The sequence below is a fragment of the Protomyctophum parallelum genome (assembly GCF_964188405.1).
Source record: "Protomyctophum parallelum genome assembly, chromosome: 13".
Taxonomy (NCBI): Eukaryota; Metazoa; Chordata; class Actinopteri; order Myctophiformes; family Myctophidae; genus Protomyctophum; species Protomyctophum parallelum.
The window spans coordinates 3,925,628-3,949,815 of record NC_139708.1 but is presented as its reverse complement, the minus strand read 5'-3'; the positions used below and the strand labels follow the sequence as shown (position 1 = coordinate 3,949,815).

Genomic DNA, 24,188 nt, shown 5'->3' with positions numbered 1-24,188 from the left:
TGCGCGAATCGCGGACATTCGGTTCAAACGGATTCATATAACTTTCAGATCATTCAGTTGATTTTGTGAATTGTGGGTGTTTATACCTGTCTGTATTATTATTATTATTTCATTTGGTTGGATAAAGAGCCACATTACTTCATCACCACTTCGCTGTGTTCTCATGAGTTTGTTTGCTGTTTGTCTATTGTCTAGTAAGCTAATCCTGTCATTCTACTTAAATCAGTTGTGTCTAAAGGAGATCAGTCAATATCCCGTAATATAAAAAAGAGTAACAGTTACATTTAATTATCAAACCGTTACACAGTGACTCCCATCTACCTAAAAAAATAAAATAATTGTGAAATATGGCTCTAGTGAAATTGTGTAAAGGTAAATATACATGGTAGACATTTGTCATGGAGTATCCTTCCTGATACATAGTGGTAAGTAGCAGAATAGGATTGTGGGGCTTAATTGCTACCATTTATGACCTACAATGTAGGTCATAAATGGTAGCAATTAAGCCCCACAATAGTAGGTCCTACATCATTCCCAGAAACACCAAAACATATATGGGCCCGAAGATTACAAGTGTAGGAGCTTGCTCTGTCCCTTAATGGTATTTTGGTCCAGCGTCACCCGCTATCTATTTTGCCGACACCGGTATTTGCACTGTGACCTCTGTGCCCAGAGTCACATTGTTTCCATGTATTTTTGTTTGCAATGTTTACATTTTCATGTACTTTATTATTTCCCACCAAACCGCTACTCTATGAAATTGTCCTATTTATCCGCTGGACTATATGCCACAAGAAGCCAGTGAGATACATTGTGTTGCTATGGCAACAGGCAGTGATTGAGAAGCCCCGCCCACAGCTCACCTGGCTGATGGAGTGATGGGCAATCACAATGTTTGGGTCACCTGGAAGAGATTGACTCTGTCAGTCCAGAGTGGAGGTGAACAGAGAGACAGACAGGCTACTGTCTTGCCATATTTCCTTTCGGGAGTACTTTCCTGAACATTGGATTCTACCATTGGATTTAGAGACCTTCTTTCCATTTTGGATTAGTTCCTGGAGTTTGAGGACGGACTTTGCGGAACAGTGTAAAGCGTGGTAAGAGGAGACTTACCACTACACAGCATTGACTGGGTTCCATTTGGATTTATTTTTTGGGACATTTAAGTTTAGTTTTGGACAGTGCCAGGACACTTGAGCTTTACACCCATCCCTTTTGAGGCAGTTTTATTTTATTTAGATTCCATTAAGTGAACATTTTGTTATGGAAATCTTTATTTTGCTTTTGATTTAATAAATTACAGTTAAACTTATTTACTGATTCTTTAGTTATTCTTATTCTGAACTGACCCACCACCTCCCTCATTTTTGCTATAACAGCAGCACAAGTGAGACTTCAAGGCAGCAACACATCCCTCTTCCATTGGCTATAGACCGTAAGGCTATGAAGCAATATTGGGAACTGGGCTGCTGGGCATAACAGGCAAAGGCTAAAGGCCTATTCATAGTCTGGATTTTCGGTGGTGAGGTGACCACCGCTCCGGTGGTGAGCTGACCACCGGAGCTGAAATAACGTTGAGCGGTGGTGAGTAAAAACAGAGAAGGGCTGGAGCGGTGGCGGTGGTTTGCTCTTCACCGCGGCTCGTGACGTCATGTTGTAGTTCGGTGGTCACCGTAAAACCAGACTATGTATGAGCCTTAAGGGATCTCTTAAAGGCAATGGCATGTGGCATGGTGATTGGTTTAATTATTGTAACGCCCAAACCACACATATGTTATGCATAATGTATGCATAATCCCTAAAACAAAATGTTTTAGGGATTTAGACGGGTAACCAAAATACAAACTTTAGCTGGTATCCATCCTCCGATGTAATCAACCATCCCATCTCACCCATCCTCCAAGGCAATCTGCAACTCCCAACATTGAGACAATGATAAAGACACTGATGGGCAAGGACACTCACACAAGCCCAGGCATATTGTTCAGGAATTAAATGTGTCTCCTATTGAGACAACAGGCTTCTGATTACCACATTGCATTCCTATCCCATGCTGAATTCGTTTTCCCATACTTACTCCACGGGATAATAAAGGAAGAATTCCGCACACAGTTTGAAACTTCAAAAATGTATTTCTGTCTGGTTTTGGTCTTCATCAGGAAAATGTGTTGGAATGTCTTATTTCCTCAAATTGCATATCAACCGTAAGAATCAAGGAGAAAAGAAAACCTTTGAGACAAATAACAGCAAGTTTTTTAAAATAAAAAATTGTACACAAATATCCGCTTTTCAACGCTGTTTAAAGGTAGCTGCTCTGTTATGAGCACTAGCATCTACCTACCGAGATCAACCCAGTGCAGACTGTCTGACTCAGGTTGCAAGTAGCTGTTCGCAGTCTGCCCTTGGTTCTGTAGCTGCAAAGAAACTGGTCACTTGCACTCTGGTAGAAACAGTCCATAGTTGGGAAGGATAGTTAGGATCATTGGCCTATGTGGGCCTGTTGTATATGTACTCAGTGGGTCTTATTTATATCACTCAAATGAGGTTCATTTGACCATAACTCTAAGCACAGTTTTCTGGAGATGAGGAACTTATAGCTGAGATCATGGAAACGGATGTAAATGTGTCATCGGGAGGGAGGTTGAGTAAAACACAGATACAGATACACGGACACAGGCATGGGCACAGAGAAACATTCATGCAGGGAGGTTTATGCAAGTAAAAGAAAAATAAGACATGCATCTCTGCCTTGAGAGGACAAACAAATGAGTTGTTCTGTACGAGTGCTACATGTCAGATAATGGCACACCTTGTAAGATACATTCTGGCTATATTTGGCATGCAAGGAAGATGGATGACAGAGTTCATATCCTGATGTGCATCTTTGTCTCAACCAGTTGGTACAGTACCACTATTGTACCAGCTCCAACGCAATGTCTTGAAATACTTCTTTTCACTGAAGACTCTTTGTTCTCCAGTGTTTTAGTTTTTAGAAACAACTCTGCTTAACGCAGCTTAACGATCTAATGGGGGGAGTGGAGTGCTCCTTTGGTTCACGCAACGTCCTGTGTGCATGGTTTTAAAACCAATGCACAACTTTTTAAATCATTTGAGATTCGAGAACAAGGCAGGCCAAGACGACAGACGTCAGTGGTCACCAGGCTGGATAAGTCTGAGATCCACAGTGGAGCCATTCGGTTCCCATTGTTCAATTTCAAATTCTTTCCTGACACATAAATTCCTGCAAATCACACCTCAACCCCTTCCTCCATCCCACGCCTCTAATCATGGAGGTGAGTGATGATTCGACAGTTGCAATCCTGTATGATTGTGCAAACAGCATCCGGCTTATAGTGAGTCCAAACTGGTGCTGTCTATAGTGGTGGAAAAAGTACTCTCATTTCTTACTTAAATAGTCTGTTACAACTATAAGTAAAAGTCCAGAATTTACTTGAGTAAAAGTACAAAATTATTGTTATCAAAATATACTTAAAGTACAAAAGTAAAAAAAATCATTATGCAGAATGTCCCAAATCACAAGTTTTCAAATCTTTTGAAAATAGCAGATCCACAAGCCGATCTACAATGCGTTGCACCGCGACAAATGGCTGAAATGTATAATAGCGCTGATGTGGGTAATGTATGTTTTTCAATAATAATATAAATCTGCAAAGTAACTAACTAGTAACTAAAGTTTTCAAATAATTGTAGTGGAATAAAAGTACAATATTTGCCTCTGAGATGTAGTGGAGTGGAAGTAAAAATACCTCAAATTTATACCATAAGTACCGTACTTAAGTAAATGTAATTAGTTACTTTCCACCACTGCTGGTGTCACATCTGACCCACCATGAGTCAATAAAAGCATAACGCAAAAATAAGAAGAAGCTTACAGCTTGTTTCCATTGCCGTCCTTTATGAGGTGTGTATGATGTCATGTAGCATGATGCTGTTGGGTGTGTATGATGTCATGTAGCATGATGCTGTTGGGTGTGTATGATGTCATGTAGCATGATGCTGTTGGGTGTGTATGATGTCATGTAGCATGATGCTGTTGGGTGTGTATGATGTCATGTAGCATGATGCTGTTGGGTGGATCACTGACATCTTGAGTTTGACCAGATGAAGAGCCTTGGCTCGAAACGTCGTCAATAAATGTATCTTGTGGAGCATACGAGTGTGCGGGTTCCCTTCTCTTTTCACACCTCAGGAACCACAACTTAGTTTCATATGCTGTGTCATCACTTCACATCCATGATGACACATGGACTTCTCTCTCGTGATTTGATGAAAGTATTTTCTGTTTACTAAAGAGCTGAAGAGACAGGGAGAACCCTGTTACTGTGAACAAACATTCTATAGCGATTACTATCAGACTTTTGAGCTATTTTAACACTTTAACAAAGACAATAATGAAGTAAATCCCAGTATTTCTACAGTTTTTGTGTGTATTTTCCAACCAGCACCTGAATGGCACTAATAGCACTGCTTTTTCTACAGCTCTTTGTGTGTTCATAGCCTTGGCTACCTGTTTAGTGCCCGCTCGGTATACTGTAGATTAAACCAAGGCGCCACCCTCAGCCAAGATATATCAGCATTCAGCAAGTTGTTCAATGGCTAGCTTTATTTGTCTTTGGTCCTTCCTCTTTTGAGTGTGCTGTTGTGACTGGGTTCATACTTCATACTATCAGCTGGTGAAGTCTCCAGCTGATGCTGTTGTTTACTGTGTCGGCCTTCCCTCCTCATGTGTCTGAAGCTTTTATGGTCTTCCTCATAGCTGGGGCGCACTTGTAAAGATTTGGCTTTTGGTGACTAGTTTTTTAACTTTGGCGTGGTGTTCAAAAAGCTGTGCAAACATATTGGGCGCGCTCCTAGTGGTCTGTTTGCACAGACTCAAATATTAGACATATTGGGCGCGCTCCTAGTGGTCTGTTTGCACAGACTCAAATATTAGACACTTTAGGTATGGTTGAAAACATACTAAAATTCCAGCAAAGGCGGCCTGCCTATAAACGGAGACTTAATATGTAAATCTTGTCAAATTGCATTTTGGCATGGTAGCATATATTATGTTTTCAAAAGTCATCACAAACTAATTTGGTTCGCCCCCTAGTGGTCGGTTTGCAATGAAACCACTATTAGATATGTCAGTATATGGTTGAAACCCCAAATTATTGATAGCAGGTTCACTTGGGACTTTCATCAGATATTGCAGTACATTGATTTAATTTGTGCCATTTCTTTTTGGCTATAATGAATTCATCCATGAACATCGATGCCCCCCCCCCCCCCCCCCCCCCATTAGAAATGTCTTGCATTTACATTCAATGTAGACCATGTTGAAAGGAAGTGTGTGTGTACATCGATCATTTCATTTGTGCAATTTCTTTTTGGCTATAATGAATTCACCCATGAACAAGCGATGCACCCCCCCCCCCCCCCCCCTCCATTAGAAATGTCTTGCATTTACATTTGTTGAAAGGTGTGTGTGTGTGTGTGTGTGTGTGTGTGTGTGTGTGTGTGTGTGTGTGTGTGTGTGTGTGTGTGTGTGTGAGAGACACAGGGCAGCCTATGTCAGAGTAATGTAAGCTGTTCAACAATACATTCATTGTATTGTTGCTGTATTCTATGTGTAACAGGTTGATTCTCAGTCCCACAGAAGGTGCACATTCTGCTGTGAATCTAATATACTTGTGTTTATCTATGCAGATGCTGTAATTGGGAAGCTGCCTTGGTTGCCTGAAGAGAGCTCTGATTGGTTGCTTTATGGGGGAGCGTCTTTGGTGTTGCTAAATGCTTTGTGATTCGCTGACTGCTTAGCCAGGGGTGGAGTCAGGAGTCTATATAAAGGGGAAATGGTTCAGTAGAGAGTGGGCTGCCATGGGGAGAGGTTGACACCAGTACCTCTCTGCTTAAGTTATGTTGAGTTCTGTTGTTTGAGTTCTTTCTTTTCTTCAGTTATTTCACTTATGTTGTCCAGGCCTGGAACACATTAAACCTTATTGTTCACCTGCAAGTCTGCCTCATGTCCAGTAGGTCATTTTAAAGGTTTTATTACTGACAAATAGCCGATCTACAATCCCACTTGGTAACAGCGTGCGTGTGTGTGTGCACCACGGTGCGTGCATGAGTCTGTATTTGCTGCAGGTGCCATGCCCGGAATAGTAGGAGAAAGACTGGAATAATGAACTGGAATCGGGAATAGTAGAAGAAAGACTGTAATCTGCCATGGCCAGCAAACTGTCCACTGAATGTCCCATCATCATCAACCACACACAGGCCTGAGGTCAGCACTTTTTTGCTCAGTGTACACAACAGCTTTTAATTATGGCAAGATCAACAGTAACAAATTGCATTATGGCCTATAGTGAGCTACTAGAAACTAGACAGATGTATGGAGGATCAAAAGAGGCACTGCTGAATGGCGTGTCCAAGGGCAACCTAGAGAGAAAGAGACCCAAAAGAGAAGGTGTCTCTGTTATGACGAACATAACAGAACAATAGAGGTAACTCAAAAGTGAATCATTTTTAACGATGACAGTAGCATTTCGTAGTTCTGCATTTCTGTACTGGACTGAGCTTACACAAACAAACAAGGAATCCTATGACGCAAACCGACCTCTGATTGAATGTTTTGCATTTGAGAGCCACTTAGAGAGACTGTACAGTAAATGCAGCTGCTACTGTAAGTTCAAGCAGTGGTGTAAAGTAACTAAGTACAATAGTATATTTACTCAAGTACTGTACTTTCAAGTACAATTTTGAGGTATTATTTTTTTTGCTACTACTACTACTACTACATTACATCTGTGAGGCAAGTATTGTGCTTTTACTCCACTACAATTATTTTAAATCTTTTGTTACTGCTTTTATTATTCTTTTTAAATAATACTTCTTCCAGTTCCACCACTGCAAGATTCAACAACCATGGCTTAAAACTTGTTGAAATTTTGAAATAGAGCTAAACAGTCAGTTGAAATTGAAAATTCCTAGCTTTTGTTGTTAGTTTCATAAAACTGTTTTATCAACTATTCCGTTTTTAAATGTCAGCTGACTACTTTTGAAGGGCTCGCGACAAGTGCATTAGTTCAGTTCAGTCAGACAACTCACGAATAGATTAAACAATATTTATTGCAGAATGAGTAATGAGTGTGCATATGATATTTGACTTGGCGTTCGGCTCTGCTGGATTTCTCCCTGCTCGGCATGATTAAGCAACATCATAAACATAAGAGCAGGGAGATAGATATACAATAACCCCCCCATGGGGAGCATAGATAGCAGAGCCCACCGGTGGTGCTGGGGTGGAGGTGGGAGAAAACATCACATACAACCGGGAACCATGAGCAGAGGAAGGCAGGAAGAGCATGGAGTCTAGTGAGCTTAAGTAGCCTGCCCAATTAGACAGCTGACTGCCGCATCGGCGAATGACGTGTGAGACTTGCACACACGTATACTCCCACATAGTAATGCAGCATGTTAACCCCTAGAGCATAGTATGGGCCTTTGAGCATGGCAAGAACCTCCCTTGAGGTTGACTGACTGAACTGACTCTGCGAGCTGTGTTTGATTTGACGACAGAGTATCCACTCCTCGGAGATGACCCAGGCCACGCCCCGAAATACCCGTGTGTCGCCTTCTCTCCAGTGGGGAACAAATACCCGTGTGTCGCCTTCTCTCCAGTGGGGAACAAATACCCGTGTGTCGCCTTCTCTCCAGTGGGGAACAAATACCCGTGTGTCGCCTTCTCTCCAGTGGGGAACAAGGAAAAAGTCAATTTGGGTTTTTATTTGCTGCTGTTGCTGCTGTGTTTGCAGTTCCCAACACTACAATACTTGAACGTAGTGTCTCTGTAGGAAGAAGAAAAACCATAGATTCCGTAATACAATTCCAAATTTTCAATGATCTTTAACCCTAAACAACAATGGCAGATTTGGCCACACCGGGTCACGCCCCGAAATACCTGTGTCTCAAAGAATATGGCGCTAGTGAGCAGGTGCATCCAGAATTGCACTTAACGAGGAGGGAGATAAATGGCGTTCGGCCACTTACGGGACTAAAACACAGCTTCTTTATTGGAAACTACAGACTAATAGGCCTACATTGCACAAGAACTCCGGCAGCCCTTGGGGCACAGTGGCAGCCTGGGGGACACAGTGGCAGCCTGGGGGGCACAGTGGCAGCCTGGGGGGCACAGTGGCAGCCTGGGGGGCACGGTGGCAGCCTGGGGGGCACAGTGGCAGTCTGTATATGTTCTCGGTAAGGTTGGCGAAAGGGCCTTTCTGTGTTGAGTTTGCATGTTCTCCCTGTGTCTCCTAGGCTAGGTAGTCTATAGGTACCCTCACAACTGCCTCCCCTTGGTCAGCTGGGGCGCCAGATGGAGGGGAAAGGAACTGGTTGGAATAAATAACGTGTTCCTTCGACGCGCTACGTCCAACCGGGGAAACCCCCCCCTATCAGGTGAAAAGAAATGGCTTGGACTCCTCATGCATTGAAGGAAGCATGAGGTCAGTCTCCCCAGGTTGGCCGAGGGAGTGTAGAGCCCAGGATTACATTAGCTAATTGCCACTGGGTGAAAAAAAAAAGGGTTACAAAATCGTGGAATAAAAAGATAATTTTAAACTCTGTAAGCCTCTCTAACATTTGGGGCAAGAGGGCAAGCACTTTATATTTAGCTTTTGTACATTTGCAAAATGCAGATTGGATTTTCCTTGGTTGAGTCTGTAGAGAAACAAAGCTCCAGTTTCATTTTGAGTTTACAGTATTCCTCTGACCTTTTCTACTTCTAAATGTCTGGCAAGTAACTGATATAGGGCCCTCTAGTGGAATGCAACAAGCATTCATTATGCAAATGAATGAGATGCATGTTCACTTTTGCAACATGTAGGCCGCACCAAAAACATTTCTGATCATGTCAACTAAAACCAGAAGTCCTTAAACCAGAATTCTAACCAGGACTTTCTAACCAGGACTACAAAGGAGATTCTTGTGTGTAGCCTTGCCTATACTACTTAATCACATGCAAGAAATGTGGCCTGTAGGCTATGTGAAACTGCAATTTGAACAATGGGAGAAAAAAAAACTAACCCCTGGGTTAGAAGTCTGTAGTGCTCTCTCTTGTCCCCCCCAAGGTGCCCACATTTCCATACTGCCCTGCACGATTCTCCCGCCAAGGTGCCCGCGTTTGAAGTTTCCCTAGTGCCCACTCTTCCTAGTGCCCAGTTTTCCCAGTGCCCACTCTGTTTTTGTGCCCAGATTCTCTAGTGGCCAGCTGGCCACTCATGTCACCCCAATGTGCCCACTCTGCCGGGTGCCCACATTTCCCTACTACCTACTCTTCTTATAGGTGGCCAGTTTTCCCTAATGCCCTGCAGAATGTTTTGGTGCCCACCTTTCCTGTTATCGGCTACTCTAAGCCAAATTCCAATACCCAAAATCTCGACCACTCGCTCACTCACACTCGGTCACTCCAGCATGGCCGTGTTACGGTGAAATCGGTGACCTGCTGAAATATGTGACAATCGTGTCAGACATAATGTCAGTGTCCGAATGTAAATTTTGTGGTTTGTTTATTAGCAGAGTTCAACCTAGCGGTTTTCAGGCCACGTATTTAAAGACCTCCATGTACTGTAAGTTATGTGAAGTCCACAAGAGGGTCACATATTGCGGCAGGTCACCAATTTCACCGTAACTCCACCATGCTGGAGTGAGCAAGTGTGAGTGAGCGAGTTGCCGAGATTTGGGGTATTGGAATTTGGCTCTAGTGTTGGAAAGTTCACACTGCAGTATGATAGGCAGTATAGCTAGTATTTGCAGTGAGACTGCTAGGAAATGTAAAAGAAGGAGCAATGCCTACTTATCTACACCAGATGGCGCACTCTTCCTACTTAGTCAGATAGGAAGGGATTGAAAAAAGACATGCAGAAAATGGTCATTAAGGTGAATGAGGTGAGCAAAGCACATGAGGCAATTTACAGATATTATGCAAGGCTGCCTTGCATAATATCTGAAAATTGCCTCATGTGAACTTTTCCTACTCATGCGTAATGCTTTTAAATCAAATAAGAACAAAACAACATCAACAAAAATACATTTCACGACATTCATTTTCACAATTTTCTTTTTTTCCCCCGTTTTTCTTTTAGGTTTTATGACCTCAATTACACCCACACAACCTGAACTTTGAACATTCAGTGGATTGTCAGTGCCCTGGGGTTTTCTCTGTGTGTTCTGAAACCTTTTTAGCTGCAATGAAAACAGGCAAAATCCCTCAACAGTGACATCTGCTGGAATATCCTTATGTCATGGGATTTGTGGACTCTTGCCTCACAGTCCACATGGGTACATTTTATCAGAACACTTGTTTGAGCCAGGAAACCCCAGACCACAGAAAATCTATGAATGTTAAGTTGAGTTTTTTGGGTGCAATTGAGCTCATAAAACCTAAAAGAAAAATGAATAAACAAAGAAAGAAAGAAAGAAAGAAAGAAAAAATACGTCACGATCCCTTTAAAACCTCATTTCTTGCAGTTGTAGCTATTGACAAAAGAAATGTTAATTTATGTCAGATAAGGCCCACAGGCATACTGTGTGTAAAGTAATTATGTACAATTTTGAGGTATTTTGTTTTACTTTACTGAAGTATTTCCAATTGTCAGTACTTTTACTTCTACATCTCAGAGGCAAATATCGTAGACCTACTTTTACCCCCACTACAATTATTTGAAAACTTCAGTTACTAGTAAGTAGTTTTAGTGCTTTTTCTATAGGCTCTCAGTAGCAGTTTTTGTATTGTTGCTGTAGCTGTAGACCTGTAGGCCTACTTTGGTTTGGACAGAGGCTATACCCATTATACAAACTGTGAAATAATCAATTAATCAACCAATTAATCAATCAGTTTGTAGATTTTGACCCACGTCAGCACTATATTTTGGCCATTTGAAAATAGCCCTGTACAAGTCGTGATGCCACGCATTGTGAGCTTATTGCAGAACGGCTATTTTCAAAAGATGTAGCCTACCCCTAGATTTGAGTCTGCATAATGAGTAGGCCTAGTCTACTTTTACTTTCAGTAGGCTACTCTTAAGTAGCCTATTTTAATACCGGTATTATGAATAGGACTTTGGTTCATTTTTTCCCTTCTTTTTACTCAATTGAGAATTTCTACATTGCATTGTTGTTGATACTTTTACTTAAGTAAAAAAGAAAGTACTTTTTCCACCACTGCCCACTGGTGTGGTTGGCAGAGAGCAGAGAGAGGAGCATGCAGCCAGCTAGGGTGTTGCGACCCTGGCCTGCATAACAGGGTTTACTGCGAATGAAAACAAACTTCCCTGGCCGAGGGGAGGGGCAGAGCAGAGGAGAGGGACGGGAGAAAGTGCTCTCACATGGATGTGGCTGTGTGTGTGTGTGTGTGTGTGTGTGTGTGTGTGTGTGTTAAAGTTGAGATAGTTCACTGACTGGAATATGGACAAGTCAGTGAAAGCTGGCAGACGGATCGAACATGTTGTTGTGGGCTCCGGCGTGGTGATACTTAAGACATCGGTTTCGTTTGTTTCTGGTAAATTAAAGGTTTATTGAGGACACACTAATAGATAGTCGAAAGGAATAATAACGCCAGTCAGCGAAAGTTTCGCTGTAGTTTAGCGTAGAAAGTTGGCGGATGTTTATTACACGTTCTCGTCTTCTGATTATTTCGCAACACTTACCTTGACGTCTCATTAACAACAGCCTTGCCGTTGTTTGTTTTTTAAAACATGGATTTTTTCTGTCAACGAATTCTGGACTGACTGTTTTTTTTGTTGTTGGAATTCCTCAACTTCTGCCCTATCCAGCCTAGTAGTAACACCACAGGCTACCAGGCTTTCATTTCTTTTATCTTTTCCAAGTTATATTCTAGGACACTTTAATTTAGTTAGAGATCATGCAAAAGTTCAACTCCACTAACAGCCACCACACGACCAGCACCACGCTACCCCGGGACGCTGAGCTCCAGCTGCGGTTGGCCGACAATGGAGGAGTCGGCGAGGCGAGGGAGAACGGCTCTGGGGTGGGCATGCATTTCCTCACTGAGCCCGGGGAAGGGTCTCTGTTCGGCAAACGGAGGATGCTCGTGTGCTTGGATGTATTATGTCTCTGTATCGGTAAGTAGTAGGCCTACTACGCGCGCACACACACACTGCATCGCAAAGCCCAGGCTTTTTTAAAGTGAACTTTTAAACCGTTATATTACAGGCAGCAGCAGACCGTTATAAAGAGATCGAAATAAACAGAATGAAAGACGCACAGTGGGCTATGTCTTTTCATCACAGTGCAGTGAAGCACCCCCCAGTGCCGTGCACAGTGCAGTCAGTCAGTGCACGTGGGGAGTCGGTGCGCTGAGGGCCAGCTGGCACACGGGGAGAGTTGTCCCGGGAATACTTCAGTTTCCATGGTAACCCTGGAGCTTCTCAAAAAGGAAGGCAAAGGGAATGGGTTTAAAAAAAACACAACAACACATGTTGTCGTGGTACCCCTCGTTTGTGCAGTGCCTAAAATTACTTGTCCATTGTTCACCTTGCTATAGCCTAGTTATAATGACACTGCCAGTAACAAACGTATAACTGTGGCAAACTGCAAGCCTCTTATATATAACTAATTGAATGAGCATGTTTGGATGCTGAGCGTCAGTTCATCTATTATGTCCTTATTCTGAGATGGGACAGTATGACCTCAAGAAAGTGTGTTTTTCTAGGACATTGACGTCTTGCAGGAAACAAGTGGCGTGCATGCTTGGCCACACATCTAATTATATAAAGTTATTCTTGTTGTAAACAATAATACATTTCAGAGGAGTGTTATTGCCGTCATCATTTCACATGACTATGACACGGCAGGGAGTGCGCGTGTTATGCTTGGAAACGGTTACCCTGTCAGGAGAGAGGTGGAACCCGTCTAGGCTGACAGACAGGTATATTCTGCCACATAGGCAGTTAGGCATAGGAACATGGCTCTGACAGACAGACCGACAGTGGCTCTACTGACACGGTATTCCCTCTCCCCTGCAGGTATGCTATTAGCTGATCCGTTAGCGCGTTTCTCAGCGGCCCTGAACAAGTCTTTAGGAAGTGGCCGGTTGAGTGGCCCATCATCGGTCTGTCCAAATCGGAGGAAATGGTCTCTCTCAGTTCTCCTCTCAGATGCACTAGCTCAGCACGCAACCATGGCTTTCTCACGGCAAATAGAAATAGCCTGCTATGACCCCCCCCCCCCCCCTGTTATCCCCACGGACTACATTACAGCACTGCAATTGAGACACTGCATGGGCCTAAATCTGGAAAGGCCAGCTTGGAGGCCATTTGGAGGGACTGTGACATCTTGTCCTGTGACTGGAAGTGTCCACCTCACTAAAGGGTTTAGCTTTAACTTCTTACACCCCTTGTCTCACTCTTGCCACATCTATCTTGCCCACATCCTGTCCATCTCTTAATCACTTTTTGTGCAAGCAACACCAGAGGACTGACCTTGATTCATCAGTGGGTGATTGCCAGCAATGAATGCCATGGCTTGTTGAGAAACAAACTGACCCTGCCCGCCGCAGCCTCCCCGGCTCTCGTCTCTAACAATATGCTTTGTGACTAAACCAATTTTCCCTTAACTGCCATCAGATTCCCACCCAAGGTTGTTGACCCGTTGATCATGATCCGTTCTGTCAAGAGAAGAGTCAAAAGACTCATTATTCACCTCTGTCTGTAACTGTGGAATTTCCCCTGAAGCATCCTCGGTCGTTGCAATGATGTTATCAGTTGAAGAGGGAGTCCCCTATAGCAGCTACGTTCTGCAGCCTCTCGCAGCCATTTCTCCCAAGTATTTCTTTGCATATTGTTATGGCACTTACTTCTAAGTTGCAACTCTATGGTATTAATAATTATTAATAATTACTAAAATTACTAGTAATGACCATAACAATATAAACCTACAGTATATACTTGGGGCCCCCAAGGGGTCTATCTGTAAAACCAAATCTCTGAAGTGAAAATTGCATCGTGACGTGTTGTGAGCTCATAGATCTACTACTTTTTGCAGAATGTTTGCCTAGACATGACGTTCCTTGAAAAGGACAGGGTATTAGTGGTTAAATGAGCGAGGTAATACTGAGGCGTCATTGAGGACGTCAAAATCAGGCAACTTGCTTCCTGCCTCACCAACCTCTACCCTGGGCCGCCTCCTTCGGGTTCAAGAACAAGACGAGCGGGTGTTGTTGATGATGGGGGCGCTGTGACGTGCACACAGAAGATTGACGCTTCACCCTGATGGATTCTTTTCAGGTTCATCTTTGAGTCAGTATGTTCCCTGTAGCTTAGAAAAACACAAATGACTCAATCTGTTAAAGTATGTGTGTGTGTGTGTGTGTGTGTGTGTGTGTGTGTGTGTGTGTGTGTGTGTGTGTGTGTGTGTGTGTGTGTGTGTGTGTGTGTGTGGGGCAGGTCATTGACTGACAGGGTGAGGTTTCAATAGAATCTGTGCCCTGTGGCCACTCGTCTGACGCAGGGTCCAGCCACTCAGAGGTCACGAGGTGACGGCTGTTTGTCATACCTGTGAGGCTTGCTGGGACAGGCCCCCCCTGCTATCTACACCGCTGTCTGCCCTCAAGCACAGGTGGCCATGTTGTCACCCCAATAAAGCCAGTTATTTCCTCCTTTAAGAGTAAATTGAAAATTATTGCAAGAATGAGTGGGTCTTTAAAAACCCATGATTTGGCTCTTTTCACTATGTCCCCCCCTGCTGCTTGAAGATGCTATCTCAGAGTGTGTGTGTGTGTGTGTGTGTGTGTGTGTGTGTGTGTGTGTGTGTGTGTGTGTGTGTGTGTGTGTGTGTGTGTGTGTGTGTGTGTGTGTGTGTGTGTGTGTGTGTGTGTGTGTGTGTGTGTGTGTGTGTGTGTGTGTGTGTGTGTGTGTGTGTGTGTGTGTGTGTGTGTGTGTGTGTGTGTGTGTGTGTGTGTGCGTGCGTGCGTGCGTGCGTGCGTGCGTGCGTGCGTGCGCGCGCGCGCGCACGCGCGCAATTGCCAACAGTATGTAAGTTTATATGCTTGAAAGGGAAAGCACACCGTAGTAAATACTCGTATAAATGCTAATGTATCCATTTATTTTGTAGCTCAGAGAGTGTACAAATGTGGTTACATTTGTACATTCAGGATTTGACAGTGTACACATTGAGTGATGGTTGTGGTTGTGTGTGTGTGTGTGTGTGTGTGTGTGTGTGTGTGTGTGTGTGTGTGTGTGTGTGTGTGTGAGAGAGAGTCTCTATCTCTAAAGACGTGAAGCAGCCTGCTAGGAGGAGAAGGGAGCCTGTATCTGCTTAAGCAATCAGACAAAGCTGCCTCTTTCCAGCTTATCGTCACTCTCTTCCTCCCTCTTTCTTCTCCTTTCTTTCTTCAGTCAGATTCCATTTTGGGATGGAAGGTGTCTCGGCAAAATGCTGTGCGTTGAGGGGAGTGTGAGCATGTTCTTCTGTGTGTGTGTGTGTGTGTGTGTGTGTGTTTGTAAGTGTGCTTGTATAAGAAGGTTCTTGTTTCTCTTCAGTTGGCAGAGAAAGCTGTTGAGTGAGACAGTGAGAGGCCAGCATGCCCCAGCTCGTCAAAATGTACAGAGCCAGGAATATTAATCTCTCTCTGTCTCTCTCTCTCTCTCTCTCTCTCTCTCTCTCTCTATATCTCTCTCTCTCTCTCTCTCTCGCTCTCTCTCTCTCTGTGTGTGTGTGAGAGAGATATCACAGCTGCCAGCATGGGTATAGTACACTACTATAGCTGGCACGCCTGCATTGCTGTGTTGACAACTTTTCCATGGTGAATAATAAGCCCGATTAAAACACACAACGCTCTAATGCCACGTTATTCTGAGGCTGACAGAAGGAAGGCCATTAAAAAGGGCCCGGTCCAATCATTAGCCGATGGAAGGAGTGATTGTATACTATACACTACAGACTCAACCTGCCTAATGTATCTATAGATCTACTCTCTCTCTCCTTTCTTTTTGACTCCATTAGCTGCAGCAGCAGCCTTATTAGCTGCACCCTTCCTTCCTGAGACAGACTGCATTAAGGCCTGTGTATCTGGGCTCTGGGCTCTGGCCGTGTCCATTAGCATGGCACGGCACCGCCCACGTTAACCCATTCTGACCTGAGATCAGATTCATACGAGGTTTCCACCGGACACACACTGGTCTGATTAACCCATTCTGACCTGAGATCAGATTCTAAAAATGTCAGTCGTTCTTCGATTTTTTTCAAAAATAGCAGACCTACAAGCTCATATCGCGCCACTCGGTGGCGCGATATGAGCTTGTAGATCTGCTATTTTTCAATAGCTAAAGCACGACATGATGCCAACACCAAAATGGGTGCCCGTTCAGAATGGGTTAAAGTATCAGTACTGCAATGTAGAAAAAAGTACAAACAAAAGCGTTGGCTTCAAAATGTACTTTAAAGTACCAAAAGTAGGATGTAGTCATTGTGCAGAATGAACAAATTTCAAGTTTTCAAATGTATAATGTACATATAATGTATGTAGAAAATAGCAGATCTACAAGCTCACGACGATGCGTCGCGATACGACACATTGTGAGCTTGTACAGTAGATCGGCTATCTAATTAGTAACTAAAGTTTCAAAGTTTTCAAATGAATGTAGTGGAGTAATAGTCCAATATTTGACTGAGTAGCGAAGTATACGTATTGGAAATAGTGAAGTAAAGTACAAAATAAATACCTCAAAATTGTACGTACAGTACTTAAGTAAATTTACTTAGTTACTTTCCACCACTGGTCCTCTGTGAGAGTGGTGATGGAAAAAGCGGTCCAAGAGCACAGCGTGAGTGACCCCCCCCCCCCCCCCCCCCCCCCATGGGGGTTCGAGGATCCACAGTAGTCTGCTAGTATAGGCTTTAGTCCACACAGCTGTGTTGTTTACGTTCTCTACAGACAGCCAGAGGGGGAAGAAGCTGCACGCACCAAATAGTTGCTAATGTGCTTTTAATGAGGTAACGGCCAATCTTTTCTCTTCAGGAAACGCTCCATAACTACCCGAGATGTTCCATAGGTATTCATAGTAATGGATGAATAAAAGACAGTCTAATCTGCAACGCTAATTAACCACAGTGGCTCTGGAGAGGATTCCATCTCGGTATATATACCTGCGTGAAAAAATACAGTATACCCGTTAGCCCTTATCCTCGAGGCTGTCTCAGAATTAATGACCCCCCCCACCCACACACACACACACACACACACACACACACACACACACACACACACACACACACACACACACACATCCCACTATGGAGTCTCAGACAGCCCCCCCTTTGGCGCCATCCCATGGTTCCCTATCCCCACCATCATTCTATCATCATGACACATCTCACCTGCCGGAATCTTCCCTCTTAGCCCCCTACCCCCCCCCCCCCCCCCCCCCCCCCCCCAAACTCAAAGCTCCGTGGACCGCTCCTTGTCTGAAGAGTGTCTGAAGTTCTTCCAACCGCACTTCTCCTCCCCACCAAACCAAAACACACTGACAGACAGACAGACAGCCCTGCAGCAGACCTCAGCTCTTTCCATACATACATACATACATACCACCAACACCACACAGTTGAAGAGAGAGACCCCTCCCCACCCTCACCCAGTCCTCCTGAAACCGCAACCCCCCCTTCTGTTTCTCTCACGTTGCAAACAAGACACCCTTACCTTCTCACCGCAAAGTGCCGGCGAGTAGTTTTGAGTTGAACTTCCCTGACTATACACATGCCGCAGTGGCAAGCCCTTTATGTTCCTGCTGACTCAGACAGACAGACAGACATACAGATCTGCTTGGAGCTCACCGCTCAAGCCCTGAGGTCCAGAGCTGTGCTCCTGGAAGAAGGTCAGTGAAGCGTGGTGAGAACAGAGAGGGGGGGTCTTTGGCGGGGGCGGGGGACTATGTGTGGACACGATTAGCGCTAATAGCAGTAGCACATGTATGTAGCGGATGATTGCTCCTGTCGTTAGGGTGGGAGCGGTGAAGTTAACCACGTGTATGTATGGGCTCATCATCGGATAGGCCGATGAAAATGTCTGTCACTCGCCACGACCTCAATCCCGGCGCAGATGCACCGCAGTGTCTGTGGTTGTCGTCGACATATTTGGGCGGTTCGCAGCGGAAAACACGCCCGTTGACGCGTGGTGGGAAAGGTGCACCTCGCCGTGACGAGTGATGCCGTCGCTAAAATCTCAGAGTTAATTTAACTCTTGAGTGTGTAACGTAACGAGCACACATGTGTTGAACCCCCACGGCCTCATGACACGTGCCACAGTACAGCTGTGCCTCGCCTGTTGATGCAGGGGCCATGCCGTCGGTTGCAGTCCATGAGTGTCCAGAATTTGGCACTGTATGGCAGCATTTAGTGCCGTGATTTTCCACCTTAAAACATGAGCATCAGGTATTATTATATATAAGAGGAACAATTTGTTTTCAAAAAAGTGTTTTCCTGGCGGTTGGTGATCGTGGTAATCCACCTGAACAACGCACCCACAGCTGTTGTTGTATGACAAAGGGGGAGGCGATCATATTGTGATGTCACCATATCACTGTTTTTTCATTTCACATTTTCAACGTTTGACTGTCAAGGTATCAGCCTCCAGGAAGATACAAAAAAGATACAAGACATAATTGCACATAACAACCACACCAAGGGGTCTAATGTAGTATACTGTCACCTCATAAACACATAATAACAATAACTGAACAAAAATACAAAAATCATGGCACTCCATCTTTAAGTGTTAAAGATGGAGCTTAAATAACGGAGTGTGGTCTCCATGGAGTCCAGCTGCAACAGATAGCAGATGGTCAGTGAAGATATAGTGAGTCTCTTTTGTTCTTCTCTTTGTGCTGCCATCGGGGCAGACAAAACAGAGCAGAACGTTTGGGACAATCCAGCCAATTTAGGGAGACAGAGGTTTGGGTGGTTGGGGGCAGTGGTACTGTAAAGTAACTAAGTACATATACTCAAGTTCTGTACTTAAGTAACATTTGGAGTTATTTCTTTTTTTACTTTATTGGAGTATTTCCAGTTTCCAATACTTCTACTCCACCACATCTCGGATCCAAATATTATACTTTTACTTTTACTTTGATTATTATTACAAAACAAACATACATTAACACTCAGTGCCACAGGACGCCTTATGACGCCTCCCTCTTATCCACATCAGCCCTATATATATTAATTTTTTTGTCCATTTGAAAATAGCCAATATACAAGCTCACAATGCATCATTGCGATGCATTGTGAGCTTGTAGATCTGCTATTTTCAAAAGATTTTTATACCTTTGAAAACATTCGGCATAATCATTAGTTTTGATATTCATATACATTTTGAATTTTGATACCAATACTTTTGTACTTTTACTCAAGTAAACTTTGAATTCCGGACTTTTACTTGTATTTGTATAGAGTATTTATACATTGCATTATTAACACTTGTACTTAAAGGTATATTCAGTGATTTCACTCAAAAAACCTTAGGTTTCGTTTTTGGCTGTGGGACCCAGCCTTTCGTCCAATCAGGATAGAGAGTCAAAAACGAAACCTAAGGTTTTTTGACCCCCAGGGGTTAACTGGGGACAGGGAGGAACTCCTTATATGGTCAGCACACTCTATAGTAGAGAGGATTATCACAACAAAACAAAAAAATAAGTGATATTTGAATTAAGTGAAATCACTGAATATACCTTTAAGAAAGTAAAAATGTGAGTACTTTTTCCACCACCCCCAGGCCCCAGCTAGTCACCCCTATCTCCTCTCTACCACCTGGAGCCCACCAAGGAGGAGCACACACACACACACACACACACACACACACACACACACACACACACACACACACACACACACACACACACACACACACACACACAGACGCGTTTCACACACAATATTTTTTAATTAGGTATGTGGTGGATTCAATGCGGTTTGCCAGTCATAATCACAGCCTTGGTGCCAATGACTTCATGTCCTGTCTGACGGGCACAGGACGCATGCCTCTCTGTGCATGTGTGTGCATGGCATGCGTGTACACGACGACACGTGCATGAGCATTCATGCCCCCCCCCCCCCCAAACCGCCTCTCTTGAACAAAGGCTTTCTTTTATCAGGTCGAAACATAAAAGGATTCGCTGTGCTCCGAAATATACAGTACCTGACCCAAACCGTGTTATGGCTGCACACAGGTTCGCGGAGGATAGAGCTTTTTGTGTGGTAATAATAATGGTTTCTGGCCAGTGTTGCCAGATTCTGCAAGAGAAACAAGCTGCTTGAAACGACTAGGTTGCATGGTCTCAGCAATATAAATCAATATCTAACTCCCGTTCCCTGCCGGTGTTTACGCTAACCTTTGAAGGATCACGGCGTCGCTGTTGTAACTCCTTTTCATGAAAGATTCACCGTAGGCAATGCATTGATCCTCGCATCACATGAATTTATTTTTGTAGAATATATTTTGTAAACATTTAGGCACACTAATCTTGCATCGGGTGCACAAAATACTTTTAGATGGAGATATTAATGTGGGTGTCATAAAATATTTGAGAGCCATGCACTGGTTTAAGCAACATTAGGAGAGAAGCCCAAATAAGCAGCTAAACAAGGCCAAAAGAAAAAAAACCCACACGCAACTACCAATATTTACAAGCGACTTTACAGAAATAACAAGTCACTTACAATAAGCAGATTTGCCAACACTGGTTCTTCTGGCCCACCCAGCCCTGCTGTGTAGAATACCAGTGGCCATTATGCCATGCAAACCCCCCATGCAGCGCTGCGTCTTCATCCCGCTGTTATTAGGGATTAGCATGCTTACTGAGCTTAGCATGACAACACAAACCGCCACCAACACTCCAGTTCACCAGCATATTTTGAGGGAAGTTTGACTCCTTCCTAGATAAACAAGCAGCTTAAAGCCGAGGTGGGAAAAGCTGGCGTGCGTCCCAGAGGCTGGCGAGAGGGGGCCTAGGTGGGTGGAAGGAGGACCACCCCGGGAGGGGGACGGACTGCACATACTGTATCGCCACATGAAGCCACTACTACATACATACTACTGGCTGAGGAGGTGGCAGAGCAATAAAAAGGCTAATTTATATAGTCTCATGACCTGAACCACCCTTTGAAAATACGTCATTTTTTGTCAAGCAATGCTTGTTTGAAAAAGCCATAGGGCAAATTATAATTCAAAAGAAAGATTTGGCACACTGCGTTAATGGTCCCAAAGGTGTTTGTGAAAAAGGTGTTATCGTTATCATCAATAGATCATTTTGATCTACAAAAGGGATCTTTGAAGAACCCAGTGGTTCAAAAATGTTCTCTTGGCGATTATTAAACATCTTTTGTAGTGTTTAAAAAGATTAAAATCATTTGGAGAGTATTACGCTAGTGTGCAGATTGTTCTTATTCTTTCTTTTAGTAGACCTTTCATCTGTTCGGCACCTGCTCAATTTGTGTTTGTGTGCGTGCGTGCGTGCGTGAGTGCATGTGTGTGTGTGTATGTGTGTGTGTGTGTTCATGCGTGTGTGCATGTTCTACTTTTTTAATTAGCCTTGATGGTCTCTGTAGTTCTGTCACGGTGGCAGTGGAATAGTATTGGGTGTGATGAAGTATTCTGTCTGTAATCTATCTGACTGAATGTCCAAGGGCTCCGTTTGTTTGCTCCAGTGACTGTCTGTAAAGGATTGTTTAGCTTCGTGTGGTTTGCTGGCTCCAGGGTGGTTTATTTGGTCGGTTGTGGTTGGTTGGGTTTTTTTGTGGGCCACTGGGATTGTTTTGTGGTTTGTTTGTTTGGTTGTGTGTTAGTCTGTGTGTCAGCGGTACGTTTGGTTATTTGCATGCAAGAGCGTGCGTGTGTAGTGCGTGTGTAGTGCATGTGTAGTGTGTGTGTGTGTGTGTGTGTGTGTATAGTGTAAGTTAAGGATATTCCGCTGGCTGAGGCGGGGTCCTGTTTACAGAGCGGGTCCCAGCAGAGCCCAGATCTCTGACCCTCGCATTCCAGAACCACCACTAATCGCCTCCGTCTGCGTTGTTCTCCACAGAGAGAGAACCCTCTACCCCAGCATCTCCCCTCCTCTGCTCCATCTCTGTTTCTCTCACCACCCAGTGTCCGCTCCCCGCTCCTCTCCCTCGTTTGTCAATGTATTCCAGCCTTCTGGCCATGCATTTCAACCCACTTTCTGATTTGACACGTTATTGACGAGCACACACACTGAACAGCAGCATGCATGCCCCCGCAGCATGCATGCCCCCGCAGCATGCACATGAATAACTATAACACCCCCCCCCCCCCCTCTCTCCTCCTCCTCCTCCTCCTCCTCCTCTTCCTCTCGGCTCTGCCTTTATTCACTTTCTCCATAGCTGCTTTTTGTTTTATTTCTTGCCTTTGGGTGGTTGTTGTTCTCTCACAGTGAGCTCATTCTGGGCTGTGGTCATAGATGTGTAAATTAGAACCAGCAGAGTTTCTGCACTCGTCCCCCTCCCTCTCTCTCTCTCTCTCTCTCTCTCTCTCTCTCTCTCTCTTTCTATCTGTCCCTTTTGACTATTTGAAAGCATTCCTGCTTTGAGTATTGGGCCCATTTTGGCCCGTTTGTGTGAGACCTCCTCTCTCCTACCCAAGCCTTGCTTGGTTCCCCCTGGCGGGCCTGCCTGCCTGCCTGCCTGCCTGCCTGCCCGCCTGCCTGCCTGCCTGCCTGCCTGCCTGCCTGCCTGCATGCCTGCCTGCCTGCCTGCCTGCCTGCCTGCCTGCCTGCCTGCCTGGCTGGCTGGCTGGCTCCGGCCTGCTCTGGCTCCTCTCTCTCCGTCTTGGCCAGGTGCAGAGGTTTCCTCACAGCTGCATGACAGATGATGTGAGGGGGCTGTAGAGTGCTTTGTTGCCTTGTTGTGAAAGCCGTTTAGGGGCCACTGTAAAGGCATGGAGGTTGACTGAGGAACTGGGGTTTACTTTGCGCCGCACGGCACGGCGGGGTTGTTTGGACATGGTTCGGCTTTACTGCGCCGCGCGTTTCCTGTCCACCCTTATAGCATTTGTTTGCGATGTCTGTGTCTTTTGTTCTTCCGCAATCATGTTGTAAATGTCAGGGACTGAGATTGGCATTTGACTGTCACATCTTGCTATTGGAGGAGCTGCGCAGAACATCTTTTTTCTACAGTATAGCCTTTTGGTTTGTGGCCATTTAGAGCTCTTGTCTGTTTGTAGGTTTGACAGAAAGCAAACACAGAAGAAGCCATCGCTATTGGCAGGAGTGAGGTAATAAAAAACACTGGCTATCTGGCGGAGTGCTTCACGGCGCCCATTAGGCCTCCAAATGTATTTAAACTCCTCCACTAAGGGGTCTGTGGTCTGATGATAACCACAGACCCTGGCACTTTGGATCTGACTGTAATGGAGAATGTGTCCATTACTGCTCCGACAACACAACAAGAACATTGATTATTCTCAGACGACTGGCTATATCCTGCACCCCCGACTCCCCCCACGGAGACAGGGCCAGAGGTTGATGGATGGAGAGGAGCCACTCACTGGCCAGCCGCGAAGGAGTAACGAGGCGTCCTAATGGGTCAGACCTCTGACCGGGGCGGTGTGTGTCTTGTTAATGTGTGTCAAATGAACGGCATAAAGACACTTTAAAAGCAACCTCCCTCCCTCGACCAGACTTGAGCTTTATTGAAACGGATGTGCGCTCGCTGCCAGCCCTTGACCCGCCAGACAGTGATGCATTGATTGTTGATGAAGGGAGTGCTGGTTATTATAGGCTCTGCCAGAGAACTGTGTTGTCGTCGACCCACATTGGCACATCTAATATGAAAATCTGGGACAAAGGTGATGCCCTGCCACCAGCGTGAGGCCCACACGGATGAAACATTAGCCTCTTTCAATCTGGTGTCCCAATTTTGGGGCAGTCATTATATAGACTACAAACTCGCAATGTTTCACACTGTGACATGTTGTGACTCGAGCTATATGTTCAAATATGTCCTACGGTTTTCCAAAAATAGCGACAGTTAATGCTTGAATGTCACAGCACAGGTTGACGGAATGTGTACGTGATCGTATCGGTTAGTCCTTTAACCCATTCTGACCGGGCACCCATTTTGGTGTTGGCATCATGTTATGCTTTAGCTATTTAAAAATA

General features: G+C 44.6%; 1 protein-coding gene across 1 annotated transcript in view; it reads left to right on the top strand.

The window, feature by feature from the left end:
* Nucleotides 1–11,441: 11,441 nt before the first annotated feature.
* Nucleotides 11,442–24,188, top strand: part of ppap2d (phosphatidic acid phosphatase type 2D) — a 30,062-nt gene continuing 17,315 nt past the window's right edge. The window contains 1 exon segment of the mRNA XM_083779812.1: nt 11,442–12,147. Within this exon segment, the coding sequence (XP_083635938.1) occupies nt 11,924–12,147 (224 nt within the window). The 5' untranslated portion in view covers nt 11,442–11,923.